This window comes from Maniola jurtina, chromosome 23 (assembly GCF_905333055.1).
Source record: "Maniola jurtina chromosome 23, ilManJurt1.1, whole genome shotgun sequence".
Classification (NCBI taxonomy): Eukaryota; Metazoa; Arthropoda; class Insecta; order Lepidoptera; family Nymphalidae; genus Maniola; species Maniola jurtina.
In genome coordinates this window covers 8,865,520-8,892,076 of record NC_060051.1, presented here as the reverse complement: position 1 = coordinate 8,892,076, position 26,557 = coordinate 8,865,520, and the positions used below count along the sequence as shown (strand labels likewise).

General features: G+C 38.0%; 3 protein-coding genes across 5 annotated transcripts in view; 1 reads left to right on the top strand and 2 right to left on the bottom strand.

Annotated features, from left to right (window-relative positions):
- The window catches only part of LOC123877167 (zinc finger protein 219), a 61,901-nt gene extending 58,810 nt beyond the window's left edge, over positions 1-3,091 (top strand). Inside the window, exon 2 of the mRNA XM_045923669.1 lies at positions 1,261-3,091. Within this exon, the coding sequence (XP_045779625.1) occupies positions 1,277-3,091 (1,815 nt within the window). The 5' untranslated portion in view covers positions 1,261-1,276. The remainder of the gene's footprint in view (positions 1-1,260) is intronic.
- Positions 3,092-12,999: 9,908 nt separating this feature from the next.
- LOC123877180 (phospholipid scramblase 1-like) lies at positions 13,000-17,933 on the bottom strand. The gene is made up of 6 exons (XM_045923697.1): positions 17,745-17,933; positions 15,534-15,700; positions 15,188-15,329; positions 14,366-14,477; positions 13,680-13,815; positions 13,000-13,096 (listed from the first exon to the last, which is right to left on the bottom strand). The coding sequence occupies exons 1-6, from the start codon at positions 17,877-17,879 to the stop codon at positions 13,000-13,002; spliced, it is 789 nt and encodes a 262-aa protein (XP_045779653.1). The 5' UTR covers positions 17,880-17,933.
- Positions 17,934-25,151: 7,218 nt separating this feature from the next.
- Positions 25,152-26,557, bottom strand: part of LOC123877168 (transcription factor EB-like) — a 109,519-nt gene continuing 108,113 nt past the window's right edge. For 2 of the 3 annotated variants that reach the window (XM_045923671.1, XM_045923672.1), the window contains exons 12-14: positions 26,099-26,216; positions 25,808-25,927; positions 25,152-25,494 (exon numbers count right to left, since the gene is read on the bottom strand). In XM_045923671.1, the coding sequence (XP_045779627.1) occupies positions 25,331-25,494; positions 25,808-25,927; positions 26,099-26,216 (402 nt within the window). In that variant the 3' untranslated portion in view covers positions 25,152-25,330. The remainder of the gene's footprint in view (positions 25,495-25,807; positions 25,928-26,098; positions 26,217-26,557) is intronic. The other variant, XM_045923670.1, reaches the window with a different exon arrangement.

Genomic DNA, 26,557 nt, shown 5'->3' with positions numbered 1-26,557 from the left:
ACTACAAGTAGGGTTGCCACCTGGCACTTCTTGATTTACGGGTTACCTACCAGCAGCAAAAATACGGGGTTTAGATATTTTTTTACGGGAGACATTGTTTTACGAAGATATTTTTGTAACCCCTATTTATTGTTTGAAGAATCAGCTTTTAAAAGCTCTTCATTTTGTGAAACAAATGTAACTAGAAATCTCTGCTTGTGAACTGAAAATTACATTTAAATTGTAATTCACAGTATCAATATTAAGTTGGTTTCCAACCAGATAAAAAAAAATTAGCAGCCAGTGTTCTAGTATTCTTTTTTTAATATTCTTGTACTTACGTACTTATTTTTGAAATCCTTTCTGTGACCAAGCGTGCGTTTATTAGTAGAAGTACCTATCTATGACTTTAAAATGAAAGTATTAATGAAATTTACGATTTTTAGGATTTGAGTCCGTGCTTTCTAAATTTTATTTTAGCACAGCACGCCCCGTACACAACGTACTAAAATTATAAATGCATAAGTGTGTTGATTTATTGGTTTGTCCTTCAATCAGTGGAATGGATCGGCGTGATTTTTTTGCATGGATATAGGACCTAGGTTTGAGGACCTGGAGAGTGCTATAGGCTACTTTTCATCACGGAAAATCATCGAGTTCCCACAGGATTTTAAAAACCTAAATCAACGCGGACGAAGTCGCGGGCATCAGCTAGTTGTGAAATAAATTAGGCATAGGTAGGTATTTAGATAGAGTCAAAATATAACGATAGAGTTTTCGAGATAGATGTCAAAATAAAAAAAAAATATTGAGAGATGATAGATGTAAGTAAAAAGATAGACGGCGGAGTTGTCGCGAAAAACCTTGATCAATTGATCATATTATTAAAAGTGAAGCTTTGCGTAGTTGTTACATTGCAGAAATGATGAAGGGTCAGAAGTTAAAAATATGAGTGTAAGATGTTATACCCATCAAAATTCATTTTTAACTTCTGTCCATTGCATTGATGGAGGTTCTATTTTAAAACTTGTAATTTGAATGATTCAATAACTTTTTGTTCAAACTGCAATGAACCAAAAATTATTTTTTATGTAAATTTGTTCAAAGATTTTATTAAATTACTAAACCCATCGGTGGGACCATGGGTGCATGGTGGTATACCGTAGACCCACCAGTGGTACAAAGCGGTAGGACCACGGATCCGGCACCCTGATCTGATCACATAATCATTATCCTCGTAATGTTGTAAATGGTCTCACGTAGTTTTTCTTTCAATTTCAGATGCGGCGGTGACGCGATGTCGGTGGCGCCGGCGGTAAAGCGCGAGCGCGAGTGCGAGGGCGCGAGCGCGGCGGCCGGCGAGGGGGAGGGTGGCGGCAGCCCGGGCCGCAAGCGCCGCAAGCAGGCTGCGCCGGCGCGCGCGCAGCCGCCGCCGCTCGACCTGCACGCTAAGATGCAGGACATCTACAAGAGCGCGCTCGCCTTCGGGGAGCTCGCGCTGCCGGCCTTCGACCCGCTCGCCGCCTTCCGCCTGCTGCCGCGCCACGACCCGCCGCGCATCTTCAACCCCGAGGCCTACTGCGACCTGTGCTGCAAGGAGTTCTGCAACAAGTACTTCCTCAAGACGCACCGCGCCAACAAGCACGGCATCTACGACGCCGACCAGCCGCCGCCGCACGCCGGCCTGCCCGCGCCCGCGCCCAGCCCGCCGCGCCGCGCCTCCGACGAGGACTCCGGCGGAACCCCGCGGCGACTGTCGCCCGACTCGGCGCGACGCGCGCGCGAAGCCGCCTTCCAGCCCGACGCGCTGCGCCGCCTCGGGGTGACCAACCCTGAGGCGTTCTGCGAGATATGCTGCAAGGAGTACTGTAACAAATACTTCCTCCGGACCCACCGGGAGCGCAGGCACGGCGTCCCCCCTCACCGGTCGCCCGTCGCCGAGCGCTCGCCGGCCGCCGCCACGCCACCCGTCCTCACGCCGCACTCGATCACGCCACCCGCCCCGACTCCACCGCGCGCTCTCTCGCTGCCACCGCCGTTCGATACCGAGGAAACTCTCGAAATTAAACGAGAACGAGAAGATCGAGAGGATTTTGAGGCAGCGCTGCGTGAAGGTCAAACTAGTCCCCTGAATTTGATAGTGGAGGAGCGCGGGGGCGCCTCGCCCGGCTCCGCCAGTGAAGAGCTCCGTAAGCTGCAGACGATGATATCGCAGCTGAACGAGCTCGCGGCCGAACGCCTCGCCGAGGAGCCCAACGACGCGCCGCGACCGCCCTCCACCTCGCCGCCGTCGCAGGACGAGCGGCGCTCCGGCGGCGCCGGCTCCAGCTTCTGCGAAATCTGCAACAAGGAGCTCTGTAACAAGTACTTCATGCGCACGCACATGCAGCGTATGCACGGCATCTCGCTGGAGAGCGGCACTCAGCTGGGCGGCGTGACCTGCGACATCTGCCACAAGGAGCTGTGTAGCAAGTACTTCCTGCGCGTGCACAAGCACAACACGCACGGCGTGCCCGCGCCTCCCGCGCCCCCCGGCGCCGCGCCACCCGAGCCATGCCCGCTGTGTGCGCGGCGCTTCCGTGGCCCGCGAGCGTTGCGCGCGCACTTGCTAGCCGAGCACGCGCCACCCGCACGCCCGCCACCACCTCCGCCGCGCCCACTCGAGCTGCTAGCACGTGACAAACCCTACGCCTGCGCCTTCTGCCCCTTCACCACCGACGTGCTGGCGTTCCTGTTCGCGCACGAGCGCGCGCATGCGCAGCGCGCTGCCGAACCGGAGCCCGAAGCGGAGGGTGAGAGTGCAGCCGACGAGCCCAGCGAGAGCGGCGAGGGCAGCGGCTCAGCCGAGGGCGAGGCGGACTACTCGTGCTCGCGCTGCGAGTTCCGCGCGGAGAGCTTCGCGGCGCTGGAGGCGCACGTGCGTGGTGCGCACGGTGGCGCGGGCGCACTGCTGGCCGTGCCGCGGGCGCCGCGCGCGCCGCTCACCATGCAGCCATTCGTGCTGGAGGAGGCGGGTGGCGCGCTGAGCCTGCTGCCGGCGCTGGTGTTCCTGCCGGTGCGGCGCCGCGCCACGCGCCGCGCCACCGTCACGCTAACGCTGACGCCGGCCTAGGCGCGCCCGCCGCCGCCGGCCCGACCCGCGCGCGCCGCCGCGACTACACCGCGGCGCGCGTCGATCGCCGTACTGACTACATTTAACGCTGTGTGCCTTCGAGCGATCGCCGAGAGGAGGTCGTTCCCGAGGAGCTGTCCGCGGCCGCCGCCAGCGCTCCACCGCGCGGCGGCCCCCCGCCCTCTTATTTTGACAGAGTCTAACTTCGTATATTGAGAATTATATTCAAGGGTGATATATGAAAAGTTGCCGCTTATGAATCGGTTAATTTATTATCTCCTCGACGTTGGGTCGGTCCGAGACGAGTTTTTGAAACGTCGATTTCGATCGGGAGAAGAAATACACCCTAGGCTTAGTTATTATTATTTAAAGGATATGTATTTTATCGGTGAGTGCGTGCTCACGATAGCGTCGTAGTACCGGTGCGATGTTGATCACTGAGCGCTCGGTGGCCACGACAGCCGGGCGACGCGCCGGCGCGGAGACGCCGCGACGCGACCGGCGCGGCGCGAGCGCGGCGCGGTCGCGGCGCGGCGACGCCCACAGTACAAACTAGGTGCCACGTTAGATGTACTGCGACAACCGCTCTACCTCACGTTAGCTCGTAAGCTGTTATTGTATGATATATTTTGGAGTTACACGAAGTGCAGCATAGTTCGCCGCGGACGGAGCCCGCGCCATGTTAGCTACTCGATACTATTATTGTTGTCTAGGGAGACTTAAGCACAAAGATACGTACTATTGGGCAGTGATCAACATTAAACGTAATTTAGCATAATCTGATTAGATGTGGTCGTGAGCTCGGCCGTTGTTGTGTAACACATCAGTCATTACGGGTCATTGTTGCGGCGCGGGCGGGCCGGGCTGAGCCCCGTCCGCCTCCAGTCGTTGGCCGAGCTTCGCGTTTTATATTCTATTTATTTATTTATATAGTCATTTATATTTAACTTAATACGTTACTGCGGACATGTTTTATTCGTCTCTAGTATGGTAGCAAACTTTTGCAACAGCTCAGAATCTGAATCATTCATCTAATATGAATATAATATATACAATAATATCAATTTTAATAGAAATATGAAAAATATGTCTTACAAAACAAAAGACTTTTCTTGATTCAAATGTTGAAAGGGTTAAAATTTCAATTGCTTAGATAAAGGTACTGATGAAAATAAGGCAATGAAAATAGAAAGTTCAATGTACTAAATCTTTCTCGTAATAATTTAAGAAATATGATGACTTTTGGATAAAAGGCTAATTTTCGTTTAATAGACCCTATGACACAAATAGAATTTAAACGTCAGATAAACTTGTAGTACAAAAAACTACAAACTCGCATAGTTTTAATAAAAATATTTTTATAATAAATTGTCAAATATCTTATTGAAAATCTACAAATATTGTATATTAGAGATGAATAAGACAAATGTCCTAAATTTTATTATTATTATATTATGATGATAGAACCTTATTTTGAAGACAAGTTTGTTTAAATGATTCATTATTCGGTAGATCATTGTGGAGGTTAGCTTGTATAAACCATGCAGCTTCTAAAGAAAGTTCCTATGTATGTAATTAAGGTGTAATTTAATGAACACTAGAGGTCGCGCGCGGGTCCGCCCTCAACTCAGTCGACGGCTACCTGATAATGATAATATAGTGATTGAAGATCAGGGTAACGCTAATGATAAAATAGTTACTGATTTATATAAAGACTTAGACGATCTTGACAGTTTCGTTGTTAAAGGTATATTTTGAGAGGTAGCGAAAAAAACAGTAGGCTTAAACCACATGCATTTGTATTAACCTTAATAGAAAAATACGAATCTGTGTGCAATATTACTAGTAAGATAATAGTATTGGGAAGATATTCAATTGTTGTTATTGGCTTAATTTCTGGTACTAAACTTTGAATAATTGGGTATTCACATCAATAGTGAAGTACCAGCTAATCACCTTAGTGGCAAATACCGCATTGATTTTAGACACCAAAGTTTTGTCAAAGTGAAACTGTTAATCCATTAGTATAAAATTCAAAAAATCAAGTAAGCCTTGTGTGCATTTGAATAGTCATGATATTCCTAACGAAAATAATCAGCAAGAAATGCTGAGCTAGCTCCCTTATAATTCGATTTCTACAGACATGTTGTTTAAACCTGCTGATGTTAGAAAATCTTAAAAATACTAAACAACTGACAAACTAATAAATGTTCCTAAATTAGTTCCTGATATAGATATAGAGTTCCTTAACGAAGTTTGAGTTGCAAAAGCAGACCTTCCTTACAGTCTTCCTTACACAGCCAAACTCCAACCTGGGTTGAGAGCGGAGGCGCGCGCGCGCATTACAACAAATTATATTAATAATGTTTTAAAAATAATAACAAAATTAATAAAAAATTGTACGCGTGGTCACGATCTTTTGAAATCTATTTAAATTCCCACCAAGGTGCGCGTTTTAAGCTGCGTATAAACGCTCGAGCATGCTCGCTTTTAGCCGTAAATACGTCATTTATCGACCTGAGGATCTGGTGTAACTTTTCTAGTCAACGTTAACTGTTCGTACGTCTGTCATTTAATATGGACGGTATAATGTTGTGATTTGACATCTTCATAAATTGTGACAGATTTACGTTACTCTTGTGTCACGTTTTTAAATGAATACTTATATTCAGAGCGCTGGGTGTGATCTTCCATGATATTGAAATTGTAACTTTTATAACATCAAATGGTACATAAACTGCCAAGTCGTAAATTGCTGGATAGATGCTGGCACAAAAAAAAAACGTGAAATTAACTAAGTATCTTGTTAGTGGTATTTCACAATACAACAAAGCTTCATATAAAAATTATTAAAGAGGTGAACACTTTAATTACAATTGGTGATGTAGACATTTATGAAGAAATATAACACACATTTCACGTGTTTAGACGGTACGATGTCACAAAGTATTTGGTCCTAGAGAATAGAGGAATGGGGACGGCTCTGAGCGAGCAAGTGCGAACATCTATACGTAGCTTTGGGTATAACTTTTGATGGGAACGCGGAATTTTTACTGTTACGGAGTTTAAATAGTTAGAATCGATCGATAAATGAATGTAGTGAAATAAATACTTGTGTTCAGAGTTGTTTTCTTAATGGCATTGTACACCGAGCGAATGTACCGATAATATTTTATAGATGTAATTGATATAAATGATAATTGACAGTACAAATGTATAGGCCAGAGGAATAACGGAGGTTGGTGATACAAATACAGTACAAATTAATTTTAAGTGTAGAAAAATACAGGAGGGACTACAGCAAAATGTTTAGACATAGTTTTGTAACTCGCTCGGGTACAATGCTCATAAACAGTGGTATGGTCGCACTACGGTTTTTGTCTTCTTTTATTTTACTGCATTCGAAATTAGTTAATTATCTATGTTAAAACTAATGATTGTTAATTTTAATCTATGACAACTTCACAGAATAAAGCAAAAAGGTAATAAGTGGGATGCCAAAATTATCATCGAAAAAAGTTATCGAATCCGATTGAAAAAGTAGACTATCTTTTTACCTATAAATTGAACTTGAGCATTTACGATCGCCACCAGAGCTGGTGCTAATCTTTCAATTTTTGTGAGTGGGTGAATGTCGTGGTTTGATATCTCCACACATTAATACCAGCTCTAAAATCAATTAGGAAACTTTAAAACACAAGGTTCTGGTTGTACGATGCAACTAGGCCCACTTTTTATAACACGCTATTTTATTCGCGAGGGTTCCATCTATCTTTTTCTTTAGTCTGTGGCAACTTACAATTTACAAACTATATTGAGACCAATGTTAATACGTACCTACCTACAATATTTAATTCCTACAGTAAATAAAAAAAAAACCACTAGGATTGTTATATCTGTCTTTAATAAATTTTACATCTTTATACATAAACATAATATTATAATATTTCCACTGGAATTTAAGGGCCCCCTTACGCTATGACATTCAAATCGTAATTTGTAACTGTTCTAAAATTTAACAGTTTGAATAAATTTTGTTGTGGTTATTGTATGAAGGGGTGTCAAAGTTGAATTTTTTTTGTAAAAGTTAAACTTGACAGATATTGTATGATGAGGTGTCAAAATTGACTTTACAAAATAATTTTCGCGGAAAGCTGCGATCCAAAACCAATATTTAGACAATCAGATAGCAATTTACATGAATGTGTTGCAAAATTTATTGGATCTCAATGTAATAAAGAATACACGTAATATTATAAAAAAATATATACTTACATAAAAGCTGAATTTTTAGACAAAAATATATAAAAATCTTATTTTTAGTTTTATATATAAGATTTTCGATATGTGTCAATGTTCTTTGCTATGAGGTTAATTATTATAAATTGTAAAAAAATGTTGACACTTATCGAACAAACTATGTTCCTTAAAATTCCAAAACAAATATTCCAAAAATTAGACATAATTTTTATTTATTTCTAAGTGTATTTCTAGTCTCTAATTTTAACTATGATTTTCGTGCGACTGTATATAAATTGAAATGGGTACTTAATATTTTTTCGATTTTATAAAATCTGTGTTGTTTCTAGTCAAAAAACTTTTTTTGATAAGTACATTTTTAATTTCGCCGATGTGGATGTCTATAATGGCCTATTACGATATTTAAATAATAAAAGTGTTACCATAAAACTGAAATACTCTAAATCGGAGAAAAGTGACACTTTTGACTATTTTTAGATAAAAATAGAAAAAGATTTTTTAATAACAATATAGGTACCCTTAACTACATTCAAAATAATTCGCTGAATACAGATCGATTGGCGTCCACGTTGGTTAGATTATATTTTTTAAAAATTAAAGAGAATTATATATTGGCTTCAGGAGAAAGCTAAACCTTAAAACTGATGACGTCGCTTACCATTACTTTATTTGTTTTTTTTTTTTTAACATTTTAAAAGAATTAATTGACTATCAACTTAACGTCAATTAAAACGCAGCCGCAGCCATTGCGAAGTTAAATGTTTACACGTGCAATTGATAATGAAATTAATGTCGTGAAACTAGTTTCGTGCCACTAATTTCGTAATGTAAATTCTGCTTAAAGATTTTACATGTAAAGCCTGACCAAAAAGATAAAATATTTGAGTAATATAGTTTGGTTCTCATTTGAATATTATGAATTAATTACGAGTAAACTTAAAGATTTGTGAAGACTGCACTTTAAGAAAAGTGGCTACGGGAGTGGCTAGCCATGTTTAGAAAATCAAGCGAACTTATTAATTTCCCATATTTTTTTTATTGAAAATATTGCCTTATCCAATTACTATTTTATTTTCCATCAATAGGTAATAATGATGCAATTTTTTATCTTTGTAGAGCATTGCCGTATTTTAACAGAGACTACATTTTTAAAAGCTTTTTCTTTGTTCTATCTCTCTCCTTCTTCTGTTTTTTATTTCTTTTTTAAACAGAGAAGAAAATAAGTGTTTTGGTAAGCGACGCGCATCGGTCGGTATATGTTCCTAGACCCGTCTGTTTGTTATGTATTTGTTTTTCATTACTACGAAACATTTCTACCGTATTCAATAAATTAAATATACAAATACTATGTGTTTTATTCTACAAATATTAAAAAAATTTGGAAGAAAACCCCTATTATCTTAGACTAGTGTAGACAGAGTGTAACCAGAACACTAGCAAAAACGAATACCATAAAAAACTTGGGAAAAAAATATTTTTAAAATCCTGGATTTTTTTAAATACAGGATTTTTGTACAGGCATACATAGGTCAGGAATCGAACCCAGACTTTTTCTTAACACTGTGCCAGAGGGTGTTTTAGGAGGTTTAATATTACTCAGAGGTAAATTAACCGCCGAGTTTCTTGCTAGTTCGTCTCGGTAGGACGGCATTCCGAACCAGTGATAAATTATTTTGACGATTCAAAAGCACTTGTAAAAGTTTACTTGAATGAAAATAAATTCAATTCTATTCTATTCTGTTCTAATACATTGCATCAGATCCAGCCTAATCAACAAAAATGTATAAAATTAAATACGACATAAGATTAGCACTCCATTCAAGCGCACGCAAAATCAATTATTCCATAAAATTATAAATAAATAAATCACGCAACCAAACTGTGACCCCTTCGGAGAACCATTGAAAAAATTCCCGCCAAAAATACTCTTAATTAAAGATTATGTTCGCGTCAACTGTCAGCTTTGGATTCCTAAAAAAAAGTGAAATCGAAAATCGTGTTTTATTAAAAAAACTGCCATTAAAAATCGCGTGACAAGCGAGGGTTGATTTTTGTAAAGTTTCGCTGCATCTGGTAATTTTTTATGGGAAAATCAGCGGTATTTAGGGTTCCGTACCTCGAAAGGAAAAAGGGAACACTTCACTTAGAGAAGTTGATTTTCTTATCTTGATAGAGATCAAGATAAGAAAATCAAAACTTACACCTAAAGTACTTGCTGTTGACCTAGAATCACAAGAGGCACTTAGGTAGGTCTTAGAGCACAAGTATATTAAAAAAAAACCGAAAACCGTGAATTTGTAGTTGCATTAAAAGAAAATAGTGTCCATGACCAATTAATTACTTTACTAAATCACATCACGATGGCGCTGTTCATCATTAACTTGCAGATATTGGAACGATAATGAGCGAACCCTCGTAGCTTTAGTTTTAAGTTTACGTAATTAATTATTATCACCTCTATATATCGTCTTACAAATCTAACAATTCTGACCATCAAAAGGAGTACAATAGTATCTACTTTGAATAAATGATTTTGAGTTTGAATGTTTATAGACTGGTTTGAGATTTTTTGTTCATGATCAACCCATTGCCGGCCCACTACTGAGCACGGGTCTCTTCTCAGAGTGAGAAGGTTTAGGCCATAGTCGGCCACGCTGGCCCAATGCGGATTGGCAGACTTCACACACCTTTGAGAACATGGAGAACTCTCAGGCATGCAGGTTTCCTCACGATGTTTTCCTTCACCGTTAAAGCAAGTGATATTTAATTGCTTAAAACGCACATAACTGAAAAGTTAGAGGGGCGTGCCCGGGATCGAACCCCCGACTTCCGATTAGGAGCCGGACGTTCTAAACACTAGGCTATCACAGCTCTGGCATGGAACCCTTCGTGTGAGTCCGACTCGCACTTGGCCGGTTTTTTTTGGGTGAAATTGTCGAAAAAATGGGTTAAATGTTAGATCGTAATAGCACAACATTGTAAGAGACACGGGTTAGCTGACGTCACTTAACCCCCCCGGTCGGAGGGCGACACGCACGTTTTTATTTTAATTTTATTAAAACTTCACTTTTATGATGACTGATAACAAAATGACACCGTGAAATCGCAATTTTATATTGGGTTGTAGTTCGTATTTCATCTATTGTTTATACCTTTTATTGGTAGTACCTAATAGAGGGTGTAACCAGAACGGTAACAAACACCTAGCGCTATTTATTATACCTACTATGATAACACAGTCCAATACCAATAACCATTTGCCTTATCTTGTAGTTTTAGTAATTAGTATTTTTCAAACCCGCATTGAATAGCGTGCAAAACACGGGTCAATGCGGCATTGATTTCAAGTGGTCTGTATACGGAACGTTCATTGACTTCTAGCGTCAGTCAGATGTTTTTTTTGCAATATATTGTGAACTTTAAAAAAAATACAGGATTTTTGTAGAGAAATACAGAAAAAGCGGTCTTACTAGGACTCGGCTAAGATAGTCCGCCGATTTCTCAACCTGTCGCCCTAACCCCTGGCCGTTTAGTCTCCCCTGCCGGGGTGTAATCTTCCGTCCAGTACAAATATGTATTTATGTAAGTATTATATTATATTTGTGTAGGTTTCTTTATTTTTATGTATGTAAGTATATTATATTTCTTTTGGCTTTTATATGTAGGTATCTATTTTGTATACACGGGCGTGAGAGTAAGTTATATAGGATAATAATGTTATCAATTTTATTATTATTAATTCTTAAAATGCGTATGCGCAATATACCTCTGTTTACGGCGCAAGGATAAAATATAGGTATACGTCATAGATTTACGTAATTGGTGGTTTCGAGATTGCAGACCACTAACCAGACCTAAAAATAAATAATAGGTATTCTTATCGGTATAAACTGTATAGCCTGGTGGTTAAGACATCCGCCTCCTAATCGGACGTTGGGGGTTTGATCTCCGGCACGCACCTCTAATTTTCTGAGTTATGTGCGTTTTATGGACTTAAAATATCGTGAGGTAACCCTGCATGCTTGAGAGTTCTCCATAATGTTCTCAAAAGTGTATGAAGTGTGCTAATCCGCACTTGGCCAGCGTGGTAGATGGCCAAAACCCTTCACATTCTGAGAGGAGACCCGTGCTCTGTAGTGAGCCGGCGATGGGTTGATCATGATGATGATTCTTATCGGATTGCTGAGTTACACAACAGCAGCGTATATTTTAAGTGATTTTAAACGAATTGTTGAAAAATAGAACAGTTTTTTTGAAAATATGAGAGTGTAGAGTTAGTTGAGTGAAGCTGAAGTCTTAAACAGAGAAAAAGTTTTTTTTCTTGTATTTAAAAATACTAATTTAAAGTACCTTAGTAAGTATGTAAAAAAACTAGCAGTTACATTGTTAAAAAAAAAAAAACTTTAACAATAAGCAATCCATCACTGATACGATCTTGACATACATTTTTTATTCCAATAAAAATATCCCAGCGTAACGTCTAAAAAAAAATATTTCTTTTACAAAAAAAGTAAATTCGTTACGAGATTAACAGAAATGCGAGAAAAATCTTTTAAATCACTTTCTAAAAAGCCATTGTTGCTATTTAAACCCTTGCTTTTCCGTACGCGTGACAGACGCGCGCCACGTTGTTATTTCGAAAAAAAAGGTTAAAAAAAGTATAAAAAGCTTTAATTCACTAAACACAGTGACCTACATAAGCTTCGACCCCGATGTTTTTCCAAAATTCTGTAAAAAACACCCCTTTATCAAAGTTTTTACGTCACCGTCGATGTAATTGAATTCAATCATTCAATGATTCAATCCCTTGGAAAGGGTTCAATAAAGCACCTAATATTAGGTTTTTTATCGTGGAAAGTTTCTTTACATCGAGCTGTCAATTGTGCGCGCCAAAAATTATACGTTCTGTCAAAATTTCGCGCCATTTACCGCGACGGCCATCTGCTGGGGTGCAAAAAAGTTTTAAACACAATGCAAATAGGGGTGGTGCGTGCAGGACATTAATTTTTAAGGGGAAATCGGCGTTTTTGTGTAAAAATGCATTTAAAGTATAACGAACAGAGATGTCCCCCTTATTTTAATATTAATATTAACGTTAATGTTACTGTTAAGCTTTAGGCAACTATAAACTGAAACTCAGTAGAGTTAAGAGTTAAAATAATTTATCTGAGGAGATTTTATTTATAATTTTTGCATAGAATTTGATTTTTATTATTTCTCTTCATGGCCATTATTTATAACGATCGTTGTAACGAAATTCGACATTTGAAAGCTTTTTACAAGTCTATAGCTGTAGAGTCAGGCCACATAATTTTCTTTTATATAAGCATATTTTAAGTATAGTTTTATAATCACTAACAAACATTCGAATTTATAATATTGTGTGGGTAGGACCCACATAATATTATAAATTCGAATTATTGTTTGTTAGTTTGTTCTTCAGTCACGTCGCAACCGAGCAACGGATCGACGTAATTTTTTTGTATGGCTATAGTTAAAAGACATGGAGAGTGAAATATGCTACTTTTTATCCCGGAAAATCAAAGAGTTCCCACGGGATTTTTAAAAACCCATGCGAAAGAAGTGGCAAGTAGGCAAATAAAACAAATATAATGTATGTTTAACACATAAATAGTTTATTACACAAATCACACGTCATAGTACATGTAGTCGAGAAGTAGAGTCGCGGCAAGGAGCAAAGCTTTCTCTTCCGTTGACAGGTTTCGTTCGAAAGCCACACCGAACCTGCGATTTTTTAATTCTATGGTTAATGTTGTTGAGAAGTTCCACCAGCTCCGAAACTATTCAGCTGATCTTCATTTTAACATGAGAGTATGAGACTCATCTGACAGTACAATTATTTTAAAAAGAGAGACCGCAAATTCACGGTTTTCGAATTATTTTCTTTACTTGTGCTATACGATCTATTTACTTGCCTAATGATTCTAGGTCAACAGAAAATACCCTATACTTAAGTTTTCTTGACAGACACGACAGACGGATAGACGCGGACAGACAGACAGACAGACTACAACGATATCCTTTTTTCCTTTTGAGGTACGGAACCCTAAAAAGAATTGTCAAAACTGTTTAAGATTTCACGGAGTCATAGAGTATCATCGACAAAAACTACCGTTCTCTATATCCGGATCTCAATTTTTTCCGGCATAAATAGTATCCCCGGTATATTATGTTAACCCAGAGTATTTACTATAAGTATGCCAAGATGCTCTTAAATCGATTCTTTTGGATTCGATTTGGAAGGTACTACCTACACAGACAGACACACAGTGTCACAGAACAGAAGAAGAAGAAGAAAGGAGCCTACTTGTCGGAGACTGCTGCGAAGAACATGGCATGCAAGACGCCCTGCCAGCGCTTGCAGGTGCTGCCGACAAGGGTGCCGTCCGTCCTGTATATGCGGAACTGGATGTCACGGAAACAGCTGATCGTTATGCGCGGACCTGGAAAACATATCATTTTATTCAAGGTCCAGTTTTTATATTGTAGGGTAGTAATCCTGTGAAGGGACCAACAGTGACATTGTAGCCGTCGTTTTAATGTAATCGAGCACCTGCATGCATATCTTTTTTTATTCAACAAGTTAGCCCTTGACTGCAATCTTACCTGGTGGTAAGTGATGATGTAGGATAGAAGCGGGCTAACCTGGAATCCTTTGGTTTCTACACGATATATTGCCGGAATACTAAATCGCTTGTCGGCATAGTTGTGCCAGTAGGGTGGTAACTAGCCACGGTCGAAGCCTCCCACCAGACCAAAGAATACAAATTATAAAATTTCGAACCCCTGGATCGAACTCGGGACCTCCGACTAATGAGACTTACGCTTACCATGCGCCAGGGAGGCCGTCGAAAAACTGCATCACGTTTGACGCTGGCTACTTCTTAGCAATATTATTGTTTGTGGTTATTTACGATACAATACTTGAAATGTGTAATAATGAATGGAAATGGAGAGGTTTACCACAAAATTGTATTTTAGACAAAACTTTACCTTGTATCCAAAACACCTGTTCTCCGTTTTCCCTCTTCACATCATATTCCGGTCTGATAGGGGTCCACTTTTGCTGTATGCTGCCTATTCGGGTGCCAGGCGGAGAAAAAATCTAGACAAGACAAGAATAATATAATTGTTATCATAGACCCATCGCCCAATACCTGAGCACAGGTCTCCTCTCATAATGAGAAGGGTTTACGCACGCTGGACGAGTGCGGATTGGCAGACTTCACACACCTTAGAGAACATTATGGAGAACTCACAGGCATGCAGGTTTCGTTCATCGTTAAAGCAAGTAATATTTAATTGCTTAAAACACATGGTCCTTGGCGGCCTCCCTGGTGCAGTGGTAAGCGCTGTGGTCTTATTAGTGGGAGGTCCCGGGTTAGATTCCCGACAGGAATTTGAAATTTTATAATTTCTTTCTGGTCTGGTGGGAGGCTTCGGCCGTGGCTAGTTACTACTACTACTACTACCCCCTACTGGCAAAACCGTGCCGCCAAGCAATTTAGCGTTCCGGTACGATGCCGTGTAGAAACCAGGGGAAACCAAGGGAATATCCTTTCCAGATTAGCTCGCTTCCATCTTGGACTACAACATAATATACCACCAGGTGAAATTGCCAAGGGCTAACTTGTATCTGATTAAAAAAACATACACCGAAAAGTGAGAGATGCGTACCCAGGTCGAACCCCTGACACCATGACCAGGAGGCCGACGTTTTAACCAGTAGGTTATCATGGCTTTTTGGATGTGGTTGTTTATCTCAAATTCCTCACAAATCTAAATCTATACTTATCTGGATCTTAAACCACAGACCTGGATGTGCTGCAGCTGACAGGGGAAGATGCGGGAGGTGCAGGCGTAGGGGCGGTTGATTCTCATCACCTCGGCACCTGAGGCGTCTCGCACGTGCAGCTGGAATGGACGAAGTCCGTAGCAGAAGTAGCCTACCCACCAGCTGGAAGCAGTAAATAAAGTTCTTCTGACTCACTTTCGGCCGCGGCAACCAATCTCAGCTTAACATATGTTTAAAATATACTCTTCTTTAGTCTTTGAGAGACTCTCACTCTACTCAACAAAACTGAAATCGTTGGGTATTTTTTTATGTGGCCGGGAGTGGCTGATTAATAGACTCTTGTCAAAAGAAGAAAAGATCAAACACCTGTTTCGTTCTTCGACGGTATATACGAGTTTGTTATCAGGCGTCCTCACATAGAATCTGTTTCTCTTCCCTTTGAAGAACAGCACGGCTTTCACACGGAGACGTCTGGTGATGAGGAGGTGCTCCACTAATGCGAGGTCGTGTAATATGTGGGGTTCTTGTTCCACCTGCATTCAACTTCTATTTAAAGACAGCATAAGACAGAGTACATTATAGGCTACGGGTACCCATCTATAAAACTCGTCTTACCTGAGAGCTTACCTGCACAAGCGATATTGCTCAGTTAAGTGCGTGCGTGTGAACCACAAGACGGTATCCCGCGCAGTTACAAAAGCTGCTAAAGATTGGTCTGCACAGTTCTCGCTGTGCAGTTTTAACTGCTCAGGCAAGACGGAGTGTGTAAAAAAAAGATTTCCTTTCGCAGGGTCCTCAGGACCAAAAGAATTGCAGTCATCAAAGTTACTGATGTAAGTTTTAGGGGAACGCCCTTAGTCTGACCCTTGATACTTCAGGTAATCAGTTTTAAGGCAAAGCCAAGTTTGGTAGGTACTTAAGTAGGTATAATTTTAGAGAAAATCAATGAATGATGCTGAGTTCATTTTTGGAATCTCACTTGCACTATTCGGAAAAAATAAACAGTCGTTTTTTTTTAACATGCTTAGGTAGGTATTTTTAAAGAAAAAATAATTTCAATAAATCCTAATAATATTATGTGTGGATGTTTGGATGTTTGAATGTTTGTTACTCAATCACGCAAAATCGGCTGGACGGATTTGGCTGAAATTTGAAATGGAGATAGATTATACCCTGGATTAACACATAGGCTATCCCGGAAAATCGAAGAGTTCCCGCGGGATTTTGAAAAACGTAAATCCACGCGGACGAAGTCGCGGGCATCAGCTAGTAATACTGTATTCTTGAGAAAATTAGGTCTTAATTTTTGTGCACTTTATCAAACTCACAATTTATTTCTACTACTCTATTTTTTTTGTAAGTATGTATTATGTATAGATGGTTTTAAAATACCTATTTACTTCTAGCGAAAGGTGAAATAGGTTACGTGTGAAAAGTCATGAGTAGGTTATCTATACTAATAAATAAAATTGGAGTGTCTGTCTGTAATTTCGAAATAACTACCGCATATTAAGGTCATATGGTTATTTGAACGATACTATAACTGAATCACACGTTTTTAAAATTTTTGTCTGTCTGTCTGTCTGTTTGAAAAGGCTAATCTTGGGAACGGCTGAACCGATTTTGACGGGATTTTCACAGACAAGTAGAGAATTGACTAGGGAGTAACATAGGCTACTTTTTTAACCGACTTTCAAAAAGGGAGTTGTGTTTTTATACCTATGTACACCGAAATCTCCGAGATTTCTGAACCGATTGGCGTCATTTTTTTTTTAATCTATAGAGGAACTTTGCGACATTGTTTCATAAAAAATTTGGAGTCCAACTCCTCAATCCTGATGCTGCAGGGGATCTGACCAATCCACGCGGGCGAAGCTGCGGGCATCAGCTAGTACCTAATATGAAATTGATACCCACTATTTTGAGTAAGTAACTGTTGACTTTGGTATTTCTCAGTAACTATTACTGGTGATGAATAAACGGTTTTATTGTTTTATTTCATTTTATTAGAAATAATTGTTTTTCTTTGATAAAAATATTGAATAGTAATAGAATTCTATAAAACTATGCCATGATGTAAGAAAAATGTAGCAGATTGAGGAAATTTTTTGTTTCAGGAGCCTAGCTACATCACGACATAATATTATAACTTATAAGTAAATGCAAAAGTGTGTTAGTTTGTTGGTTAGTGCTTCAATGACATCAGAACGGAGCAAAAGATTGAAGTGAATTTTTATCTGTTACCTGTTGTGACCTGTAGAGTAACATTTAAGTTACTTTTTATCCTGGAAAATCAAAGAGCTTCCACAGGACTTTCGAAAACGTAAATCAGCCAGTTGGATATAATATATCTGGGTAGGTATATAGGATTTAGTGTAGTAGACTTCGAGCAACAGAGCTCTCTATTCCCTCACTCTCATTATCCTAAGGCCTCATTCGCTCTAGAGCTTTTTAACGTCCGTTAAAAAAGCGGGGAAACTGGGAATGCATTTGTTCTATTTGAACGCTTTTTTAAGGACCTTAAAAAAACTCTCGTGCGAATTAGCCCTCTGGCCCTATAAGGAATAAAACACAGACCAGCGGCAAAGTTTCCTCTTCCATTGCAGGATTGACTCCAGGCAGCTGTTCTTCAGGCTCTTTCACCAAGCCCTCAGGGCTAACCCCCATGGGTTCAGCTAATGGTTGTGGTATTGGAGTGACTTGCATCATCATTTTGTTTGATAAAAACGCATTTTTTCAAAATAAATACAGCACACTTTGAGTTGACTGACGTCTACTATCACGTCTTGACTTTTTCTTGACAGAATACTATTTTGTATCAATGGTATCATAGTCTGTGGGTATCATACTACCTACCTATCGATGATGATGGATCTTTTGTCTGAGTTTTATAACAACAGTTCCACAAAGTGCTGTACCTACTCTGTACCTACATTCTATCGATGGTCCTTATTACATTGATTGCTTTTTTAACTGTCTTCCATAAGCCATAGCTGTATGCAAAATGTCAGAGCAATATGCTAATTGCAAAATCCAAAACTTCAAGTTTCTAAATCCAGCGGTAACTATACAGACCTGCTTAAATATCAGTCAATTTTTCCTTTTATATAAGTACTTAATATGTGCATTTATTTTTACAAAAACGGCATTCTGCTCATTATGACCATAAAATAAAATGTAAATGTGCATTGGACGTAAAGTAAATGGACACCATGCAAATGGCGAATTATTACTGCACCGAGGGGACTTCATTTAAATTTGTGCAAAAAAAACTCAAACTGTATCGCTTTTATCAATCTCTTGCAACAATGTACTTTGGTTACAATAAATAGGGTGACCATGACAGGTTTTGTTAGCATGACGTCTATTCACAACTCGTCCCACATTCGCATCTCGTCCCATTCGCAACTTGTCCAATTCGCATCTCGTCCCATTCGCAGCTCGTCCCATTCGCATCTCGTCCCATTCGCAGCTTGTCTCATTCGCAGCTCGTCCCATTCGCATCTCGTCCCATTCGCATCTCGTCCCATTCGCAGCTCGTCCCATTCGCATCTCGTCCCATTCGCAGCTTGTCTCATTCGCAGTTCGTCCCATTCGCAGTTCTTCCCATTCGCAGCTCGTCCCATTCCCAGCTCGTTTAGCTCTTCACGGCCCATCCCGTGAACCGATTTTGTAGAGTAGAGTCCGAGTAGAGGTTGCATGGCTCTACAATTTATGCTTAATATTATGTCCAATTAAAATTGAATCTCGTGGTCACCATAGTATCATAACGCGTCCGTGGCCGCACGCGCCGCCCCGCGCTACCATTTTATGCAAAAACGCAAATTTTCGACGAAATTTGAAACGCTCCATTGTCATGCAAGTCCGAATGGATAAAAATAATCGTTACTTTTACATTTTTAGGGGAAAAATGCATTTGCAAAAGATTCGGCCATTATTCTAACTTTCTAAGCTGGAGTGTGCCGAATAGAATTAACGATTGCGTTTTTATGCAAGCGACATTTTGAAATAATCGGGATTTTTGGCACGGTCAAATTAATAGGGTCAGGGATACACAGACATACCTATTCTGAACGAATACTGTTCGCGTAACTCGCTATGATTGTTTTTAGGGTTCCGTGCTTTAAAAGAAAAACGGAACCCTTATAAGGACTACTTTTTTGCCTATCAGTCCGTCTGTCGTGTCGTCTGTCGTGTCTGTCAAGAAAACCTACAGGGTACTTCCCGTTGACCTAGAATCGTGAAATTTGGCATGTAGGTAGGTCTTATAGCACAAGTAAATGAAAAAATCCGAAAACCTTGAATTTGTGGTTACATCACAAAAAAAATGTGTTCATGAACAAATAGGTAAGTAATTAGTATTTTCAATTTTCAAAGTACCTAGTGTATCTGTACCTAGTGGGGATAGGAGTACGGAACCCTCGGTGCGCGATTTTGACTACTGAATAAATATTTTAAGCTTAGATATCAAAACTATGGCGGGGGTTTTTAACCTATTCTTGGTTTGCATGAATTTTCTACCTAACTGCATGTGCTTATAGTAAATTAATTAATGGTTGGAGAAAAATCAATAAAAGACTGATAATAATCTGGTAAATTCTGTAATTCACTTTTTGTACTTCAACAATATTTTCTCTTTAATCTCATATTATAATATTAAATAACATTCATACATATAAGTCTGATCTTGTGCTTCGCCCGATTCTTTTCTACAAAAAAACATTTTCCGAAAACTAAACTTGGTAACAATACAAATTACATCAATATCAATTAAATAAAGCAACAAAATAATACCAAAATTGACAATCTTTAAGTTTAAAACGTTTCACTTAATTTCTAATTCAAAATACATAAAATATATTTACTATACATTTAAATAAATCGCAAGTTCTTGCGATGTGTCGCTTTATATTTAAATTTATAATATTTAATTTATTTCATATAATTTTTATTAAATGTACAAAAATAATATTCAATTATGTAATTTTTAAATAAATTAATATTGAATATAATTTTTAAATAATATAATGTTTAGAATTCGAGCGAAATATAACAACACACCACAAGCTCAGGACACAACAAAATAATTATAACAAAGAAAACAATTTATTTATTGTTAAAAAATACGATTATTGCAACATGACGCCCCACTGTACGCAATTCATTTAATATTATAATAATAGTATAACATAATATTTAATTCATAAAACACATTTGTTCGATATTCTGGTAAAAATATACAATAAAACTATTTTTATATTATGTTTAAAAAACAGCTTTGATTTTATATTAAAAATAAAAGGAAGATTCAGTTATTGCTATAATAATATTCAAATATGTATTATACAATTTTATATTAACAAAGCAATATTTAAAATTTAAGGGTACAAAGGTTTGTTGTAAACTTAAGTACCTACCTGGATGTTTAGATTAATTTTGAGCACGATTTTATAATTTTAAAAATAATACTTATCTTCATAACAAGACAATAAGAAGAAGGTTAAGTTGTTTCATATAGAAATCAGGGGTTTTTTACTGTACATTTAACATTGTGACAAACTTACTTTGCAGTATAACCAGTATGATATCAACAAAATTGTATTTATTTATTTACACTTACAAAAAAAAAACACAGAATCGCATTTTATTAAAGTCTAAAACAAGGCACATTGGTATATTTAACAATTTATTTACAAAAATATTTGTGTATAATATTATAATGATAATATAACGATAAATATCATCTAAAAATATATTTTATCACATTTACGTTTTACAATAATGTTATTATTTAATATTTCAATATTCAATATTTTCTACTCAGTTTTCTATTACAATCTGGCTTAGCTGCTTTACGTAGCTTATTTTTTTAATTAATAGGAATAAACCCATCATATTTCTAATAAAATAGCTGCAGCTTAATCCGTGATTGAAGCTGTCGTATTCAGATATCTATACAATACATAATTTAAAACTATGTATTTATATAATATGCATAATATGTATATTATAAGTGAAGCATTTCAAAAATTTAAATTAAGTTAAATAAAAAATAAAGTATTTCATTTAGAATTAATAAAATGCCTCGAAAAGGAGCACCATGTATTTTTTTATTTAAAAAAGAAATCATTCATTAATTGAATTCATTCAAATTGAACTACATTCACTTAAATAAAATATAAATACTTAAAGTATTTTAAACTAAACTGTCCATATTTTATGGACAGTAAAGAATCGAAACTCACTTTACGGTTTTAGGCTTTGCTCTGACTTCATAATTTTTTATTTATTAGTCAGGACGCGGCCTACAAAAGCAACCAAGCGGAAATTTTGGAAGCAAATTTTTATACTGCTAATAAATAACTAATAATTCATTTGCTAATGCGTAATAATAGCGAAAAGAAAGTTTAGGTTCTTTCTTTTCTATTTCATTACTCATAACAAGAACTTCGTCTGTGGTGGCGTTTGCTGGCGCGCGTGTTGTGACTTTTTTGAGTGTTTTTTGTTAGAAGTGGCCGGTTTTTGTGTTCTGCTGGTGGAACTGACTGGGAAGCGCTCTAAAAGGGTGCCGCGTGTATGTCGGCGGGCGCCAGCACAGACAAAGTCCATACATATAGTTTCCCTAACTTGTAAATAACTACAAACTTGACATTGGCTAATCAGTGTAAAGCCAGACGACAGAAAAAAAAATACTCATAACAATAACTGTCAATATATTACTATCATGATATTCATGTATTCAATTCCACCAATCTTTTGACAGTTTTTTTCAACAATATTGCATGATGTGGTTCTTGTATTATTTTTTGTACATTATGTGGCTTATGTATAAAAAATTTGCAAAATTTTGAATGCTCTTCCGGCGTTCGTGTTTACTGCCAAGCAAAAATTAAATACCTACCCTCAAAGCAAGAGCGAATAATCATGTTTTACGCAAGCGCGCTACAACCAAGCCCTCATCATTGCTTTTTATCAAGCATAATATAAGTCGTCAAGCGTAAATAAAATAATGAAATAATAAAATAAATTAAACCACGTAAAAATATCTTCAAATATTTCCGCTTAGAAGCTGATGAACAAGACGAAATAAAAATAAATTCTAAAACACAGCAATCGTTCACTTCGATGTTCACATTTATTCCACAAATGTTTTCGCATTAAAAATCTACGACATAGCATTAACAGAGGACTCTCCATCACTCGCTTCATACCAAGGTAGTTTAATTCTCATTTGAATATTACGCAACAAAACTGAATGAATGAAACAATTTTAAGACCCATTGTACATACAATTTTGCAATTGATAATAAAAAAAGAAAGTAGACACGTTTTAGAAACTAATACCCGTGTGCCTGTGGTTTACCAGATTTTCATAAAAATGTTTTAAATTGACACAGGTTTAAAGATTTTTATGTAAGTCCTTGAGCCTGTATAACTTGGAGACAAAATATTTTAACGGAAATCTGGAAAGACATAGACACAGATTGGTAGTTCCAAGAACGAATCTACAAAATTTCATTGAGTTTCATAATCATAATTTATTCATTGCAAATGCACATTTTACAATAGATACAGTTATACTTGTAATTGGTACAGTTAATTTTTAATACACTTTTCAAGTCACAGTATAATGGTGTGCAATTTTATAGGTAGGTAGCATTTACAATTACCAGTTTGATTGGTTAATATTAAAATAAGAGCCAAACTACGTTTGTTTGGAGCTCAATACGAATGAACCTCTCCATGGTAACTCAATTATCACGATAGAAAAATAAAAAATGATTTTATTTTACTTAATTCGAGTCGCCCACGCACTCTTAAGTCACTTTGACAACCTATTATTTTATTGCCTTTAATAATACGTACACAATTAATATTTACTCAAATCTAGTTAAAATGAATACATTTAGATCTAATTTTTGCTGTCTTAAATTATTTTTTAATATTACAAATTTAATTTATTTCTTTCTGTAAAAATGAATACACTCAGTCCGAATTTTACAGTGTTATTAATATATTTTGTATAATTGGACTTCAATAAGAAAAATAAATGAATTCGAAATATATACTTAATACTTATGAATGAAATCATGAGCCGCATTGCTGTAAAAATATTTCATTCATAATATTATAAGTACAGAATTTTGTATTCAAGCATTATTCAATTAAAAATATAAATTAAATATTACGTATGCCTAATATGAAAGTTCTTACAATTCGTTAAATTGTATATAACTAGATATAATAATATCCATAAAATCTGTATATTTTTTCTAAAAATATTTTTTTAACCTATATTCAGGTTCAGGTATTATTAACTCTATACTTCCTGAATGAATTGGATACATTTAATAAATACATTTTTGAATTCTCCTAAAGAATTTTACGATTTAAGTTTTAACGTTTTTGCATAAAGTATTTTAGTTATTAAAGGCAATGTTGTTTGTATAATCAATCTATAAGATTGAAACTGTAACTACCCGCGAAATGTATTTTGTGATGTCAAAATTGACACTGACATCACAAAATACCCTCATACATGTACTGTCAAATTTGACGTCACAAGCAAGGAATAGGAATTCCAATGTCCTCTACCTGTCAACTGTGATTTGAAAGTTACGATTTTCACGGAAAATACTTTGCATACATATAAGAATGTTTTTCTCCATTATTTAACAATGTCTTAGTTCTACAAAATGTATTAAAAATATATTGAATGTGACAAATATCTAGCAAATACTTCACAACATTTCTTTCCTATTTCGAAATTCATTCCTATTCTTAGTTTGGACGCATTGTACAGTAACAATTTGAATGTCATAGCAAATAAAACTGATCGCACATTACAGCATGTCAACACCTTAGGATTACTCGGAGGGTGCCAATGGGACCTTATACCTCCCCGTCCCTCTGTCTGTCTGTCAGCGGGCTGTATCTCATGAACTGTTATAGGTTGGAGTTAAAATTTTCAGAGTACCTATGTATTTCTCTTGCCGCTGTAACAACAAATAATCTATACTAATATTATAAAGAGGAAACCTTTGTATTTTTGTATGTTTGTATTGAATAGGCTCAAAAACTACTGGACCGATTTCAAAATTTCTTTTACCATTACTTAGAGGGATTCTTCCGAATCCGTATAGGCTATATTTTATCCCGGAAAATAGAAAAAATAAATGTCCACCCGTGCGAAGCCGGGGCGGGTCGCTAGTAAAAAAATAAGATGGCAAATTTCAAAATGGCCGACATGAAAATTAAGTACACATTACATAAATATATATTTTACGATGGTACGGAAGGAACCCTTCGTTTGCGAGTCAGACTTGCACTTGACCGGTTTTATTCATCATCATAATGTGCGTTCAGTAGGTTTAGTACAACATTTTACATCTCATAGACGTTGATAGAATTCGAGCGTCGAAAGACGTCAGTGTTTAAGTAAAATGTACCTTAATTCCCTTGTTTTAAAATTTAATTTCGTCCATACATCTACAGACAGCGCTCAAAACGGGCACCTCGCGAAATTAAAATCAGTGGTACTGAATTTAGTACTTTAAGTCAAGAAACTTTAAGTCTATTTTACTCTGACCTGAGGCTGTCAATTTTTTTAAAGCTATAATCTAGCGTTGCAAGTGGACACTCTTATGGTACTAGATTTTTGATTTTAAGTCAATCATATTTAGGTTCAATTTACTCTGACGTTTATTTCTCGAATTCTATCATAGTAACATGTAAAATCTCGTACAGTACCCGGCGGGAAATATTGTACATCGATCTTTAAAAAGATATAGCGGTTTCGTAGAGTGTTGAGACCGATAAAACGTCACATAGGTATGAGTGACAGAGACAACACTCTACAATGCCTACATCTCTTTCTAAAGGTCGATGTACGGTCGACATCAGAATTCGAGTAGCAATTCTGCGAAACTATTGCATCAATAACCTATCGCACTTATCACCTTTTTTTGTAAACACGCCACACACACCAAACGCATGTGCATGACCGTGCCACGCGAATATGATCATTAAGGTGCTAAACGACTTACGGCCTTTGACTGTACAATATTTCCTGCCAGCTACTGTATTAATTTAGGAACTCTGTTTAAAGATAACAAACCATAGTCGGTTTTATTCACTACTATAGCCACTGGGTTTTTGCCATACTAGGCGCCTAGATCCATGTCAAAGCAGGGCCTGGGGTGGGTGTGAGGTGAGTGCGGCGCGTGAGTGGACCCCAGTAGTAGGGGCAGGCTTTCCCCTAAACCTCCTAGACCTCCTAACCCGCCTAGGCCGAGCGACATGCCGCCTTCTGACATTAGTGATGAACCTGGTGAAAAAAATAAATGTTTAAAAAAAATCTACAATACTACCTATAGGTACAAACAGCGATAAAACTGGGTTTGCACTATCAGTGTAAGCGACTATGGACGGGTGCAAATCTAACTCTGTCGTTAACCCTACATAATTTTTACGGTTTGGAAATTTTTTAATCGTCTTAGAAAAGCAGAGAGATCTATGTGCAGCGTGGCTGCAGAGGATTGGTTTACCGCCTCCGCTACGGCCATACTGAGCTCAAAGTGTGACGTGGGAGACGAACAGAGCATGGGCTCCCCTGAAATATTCAATGATGGTGGTCTTACCGGGCGCATGTGAGGAGAGATCTATGTGCAGCATGGCGGCACAGGATTGGTCCGCCGCCTCCGCCACGGCCGCACTGAGCCCGAGGTGTGACGTGGGAGACGAACAGAGCATGGGGTCCCCTGAAATATTGACTAGTTTTACTAACTTTTAACGTCCAAAAATAGCATACGTCTTACGTAAACGGCCAATGGCCAATGTGTGTGTGTACATATGTGTGTGTGTGTGTGTGTGTGCACTCATTATTGATTTATTATTGTTTTTTTTTGTACAAAGTAGTAAAAAAGACGTACCTGACGTGACAGGGTTATGTGAGTCGTCATCCATAAGGTCTTCTATTTGCGCGAGGTTTAGTACCGCATCGTTGTCATCGCTGCCCAGCATCCCTGGGGTCGGTGATAACCTCATTTGCTGCAAAAGCATAATATATTTAGAATCAAAGGGTTTTATATTTAAACAATATATTTTTACTGCTTTTTATTGCATTCAAATCACCATCAAAATGACACTACGAAAAAGAACTAGCAAGAAACTCGGTGGCTGCTCTTTTCTAAAATTTGAACGAAATACATGAAAAAAGTCCTGACTAATTAACTGAATCATCAAACCCTTGGATATAGAAAGCTGAAATTTCATACAGAGTTTTATATACTAGATAAAGGTTACATACCAGGATTATTTGGTTTTAACTGCCGATTTTTTCGTACCGAGGCTCCTCTTATGATTATAGACTAGGACATAATAGACAAAAG

Excerpts from the sequence above, each read along its gene's own strand:
- LOC123877180 (XM_045923697.1), bottom strand. The coding sequence starts at position 17,879 with ATGATGATGCAAGTCACTCCAATACCACAACCATTAGCTGAACCCATG. Across the intron at positions 15,701-17,744 it reads AAGAGGAAACTTTGCCGCTG|GTGGAACAAGAACCCCACAT; the intron begins GTCTGTGTTTTA and ends AGTTGAATGCAG. Across the intron at positions 14,478-15,187 it reads GTCAGCTGCAGCACATCCAG|ATTTTTTCTCCGCCTGGCAC; the intron begins GTCTGTGGTTTA and ends TGTCTTGTCTAG.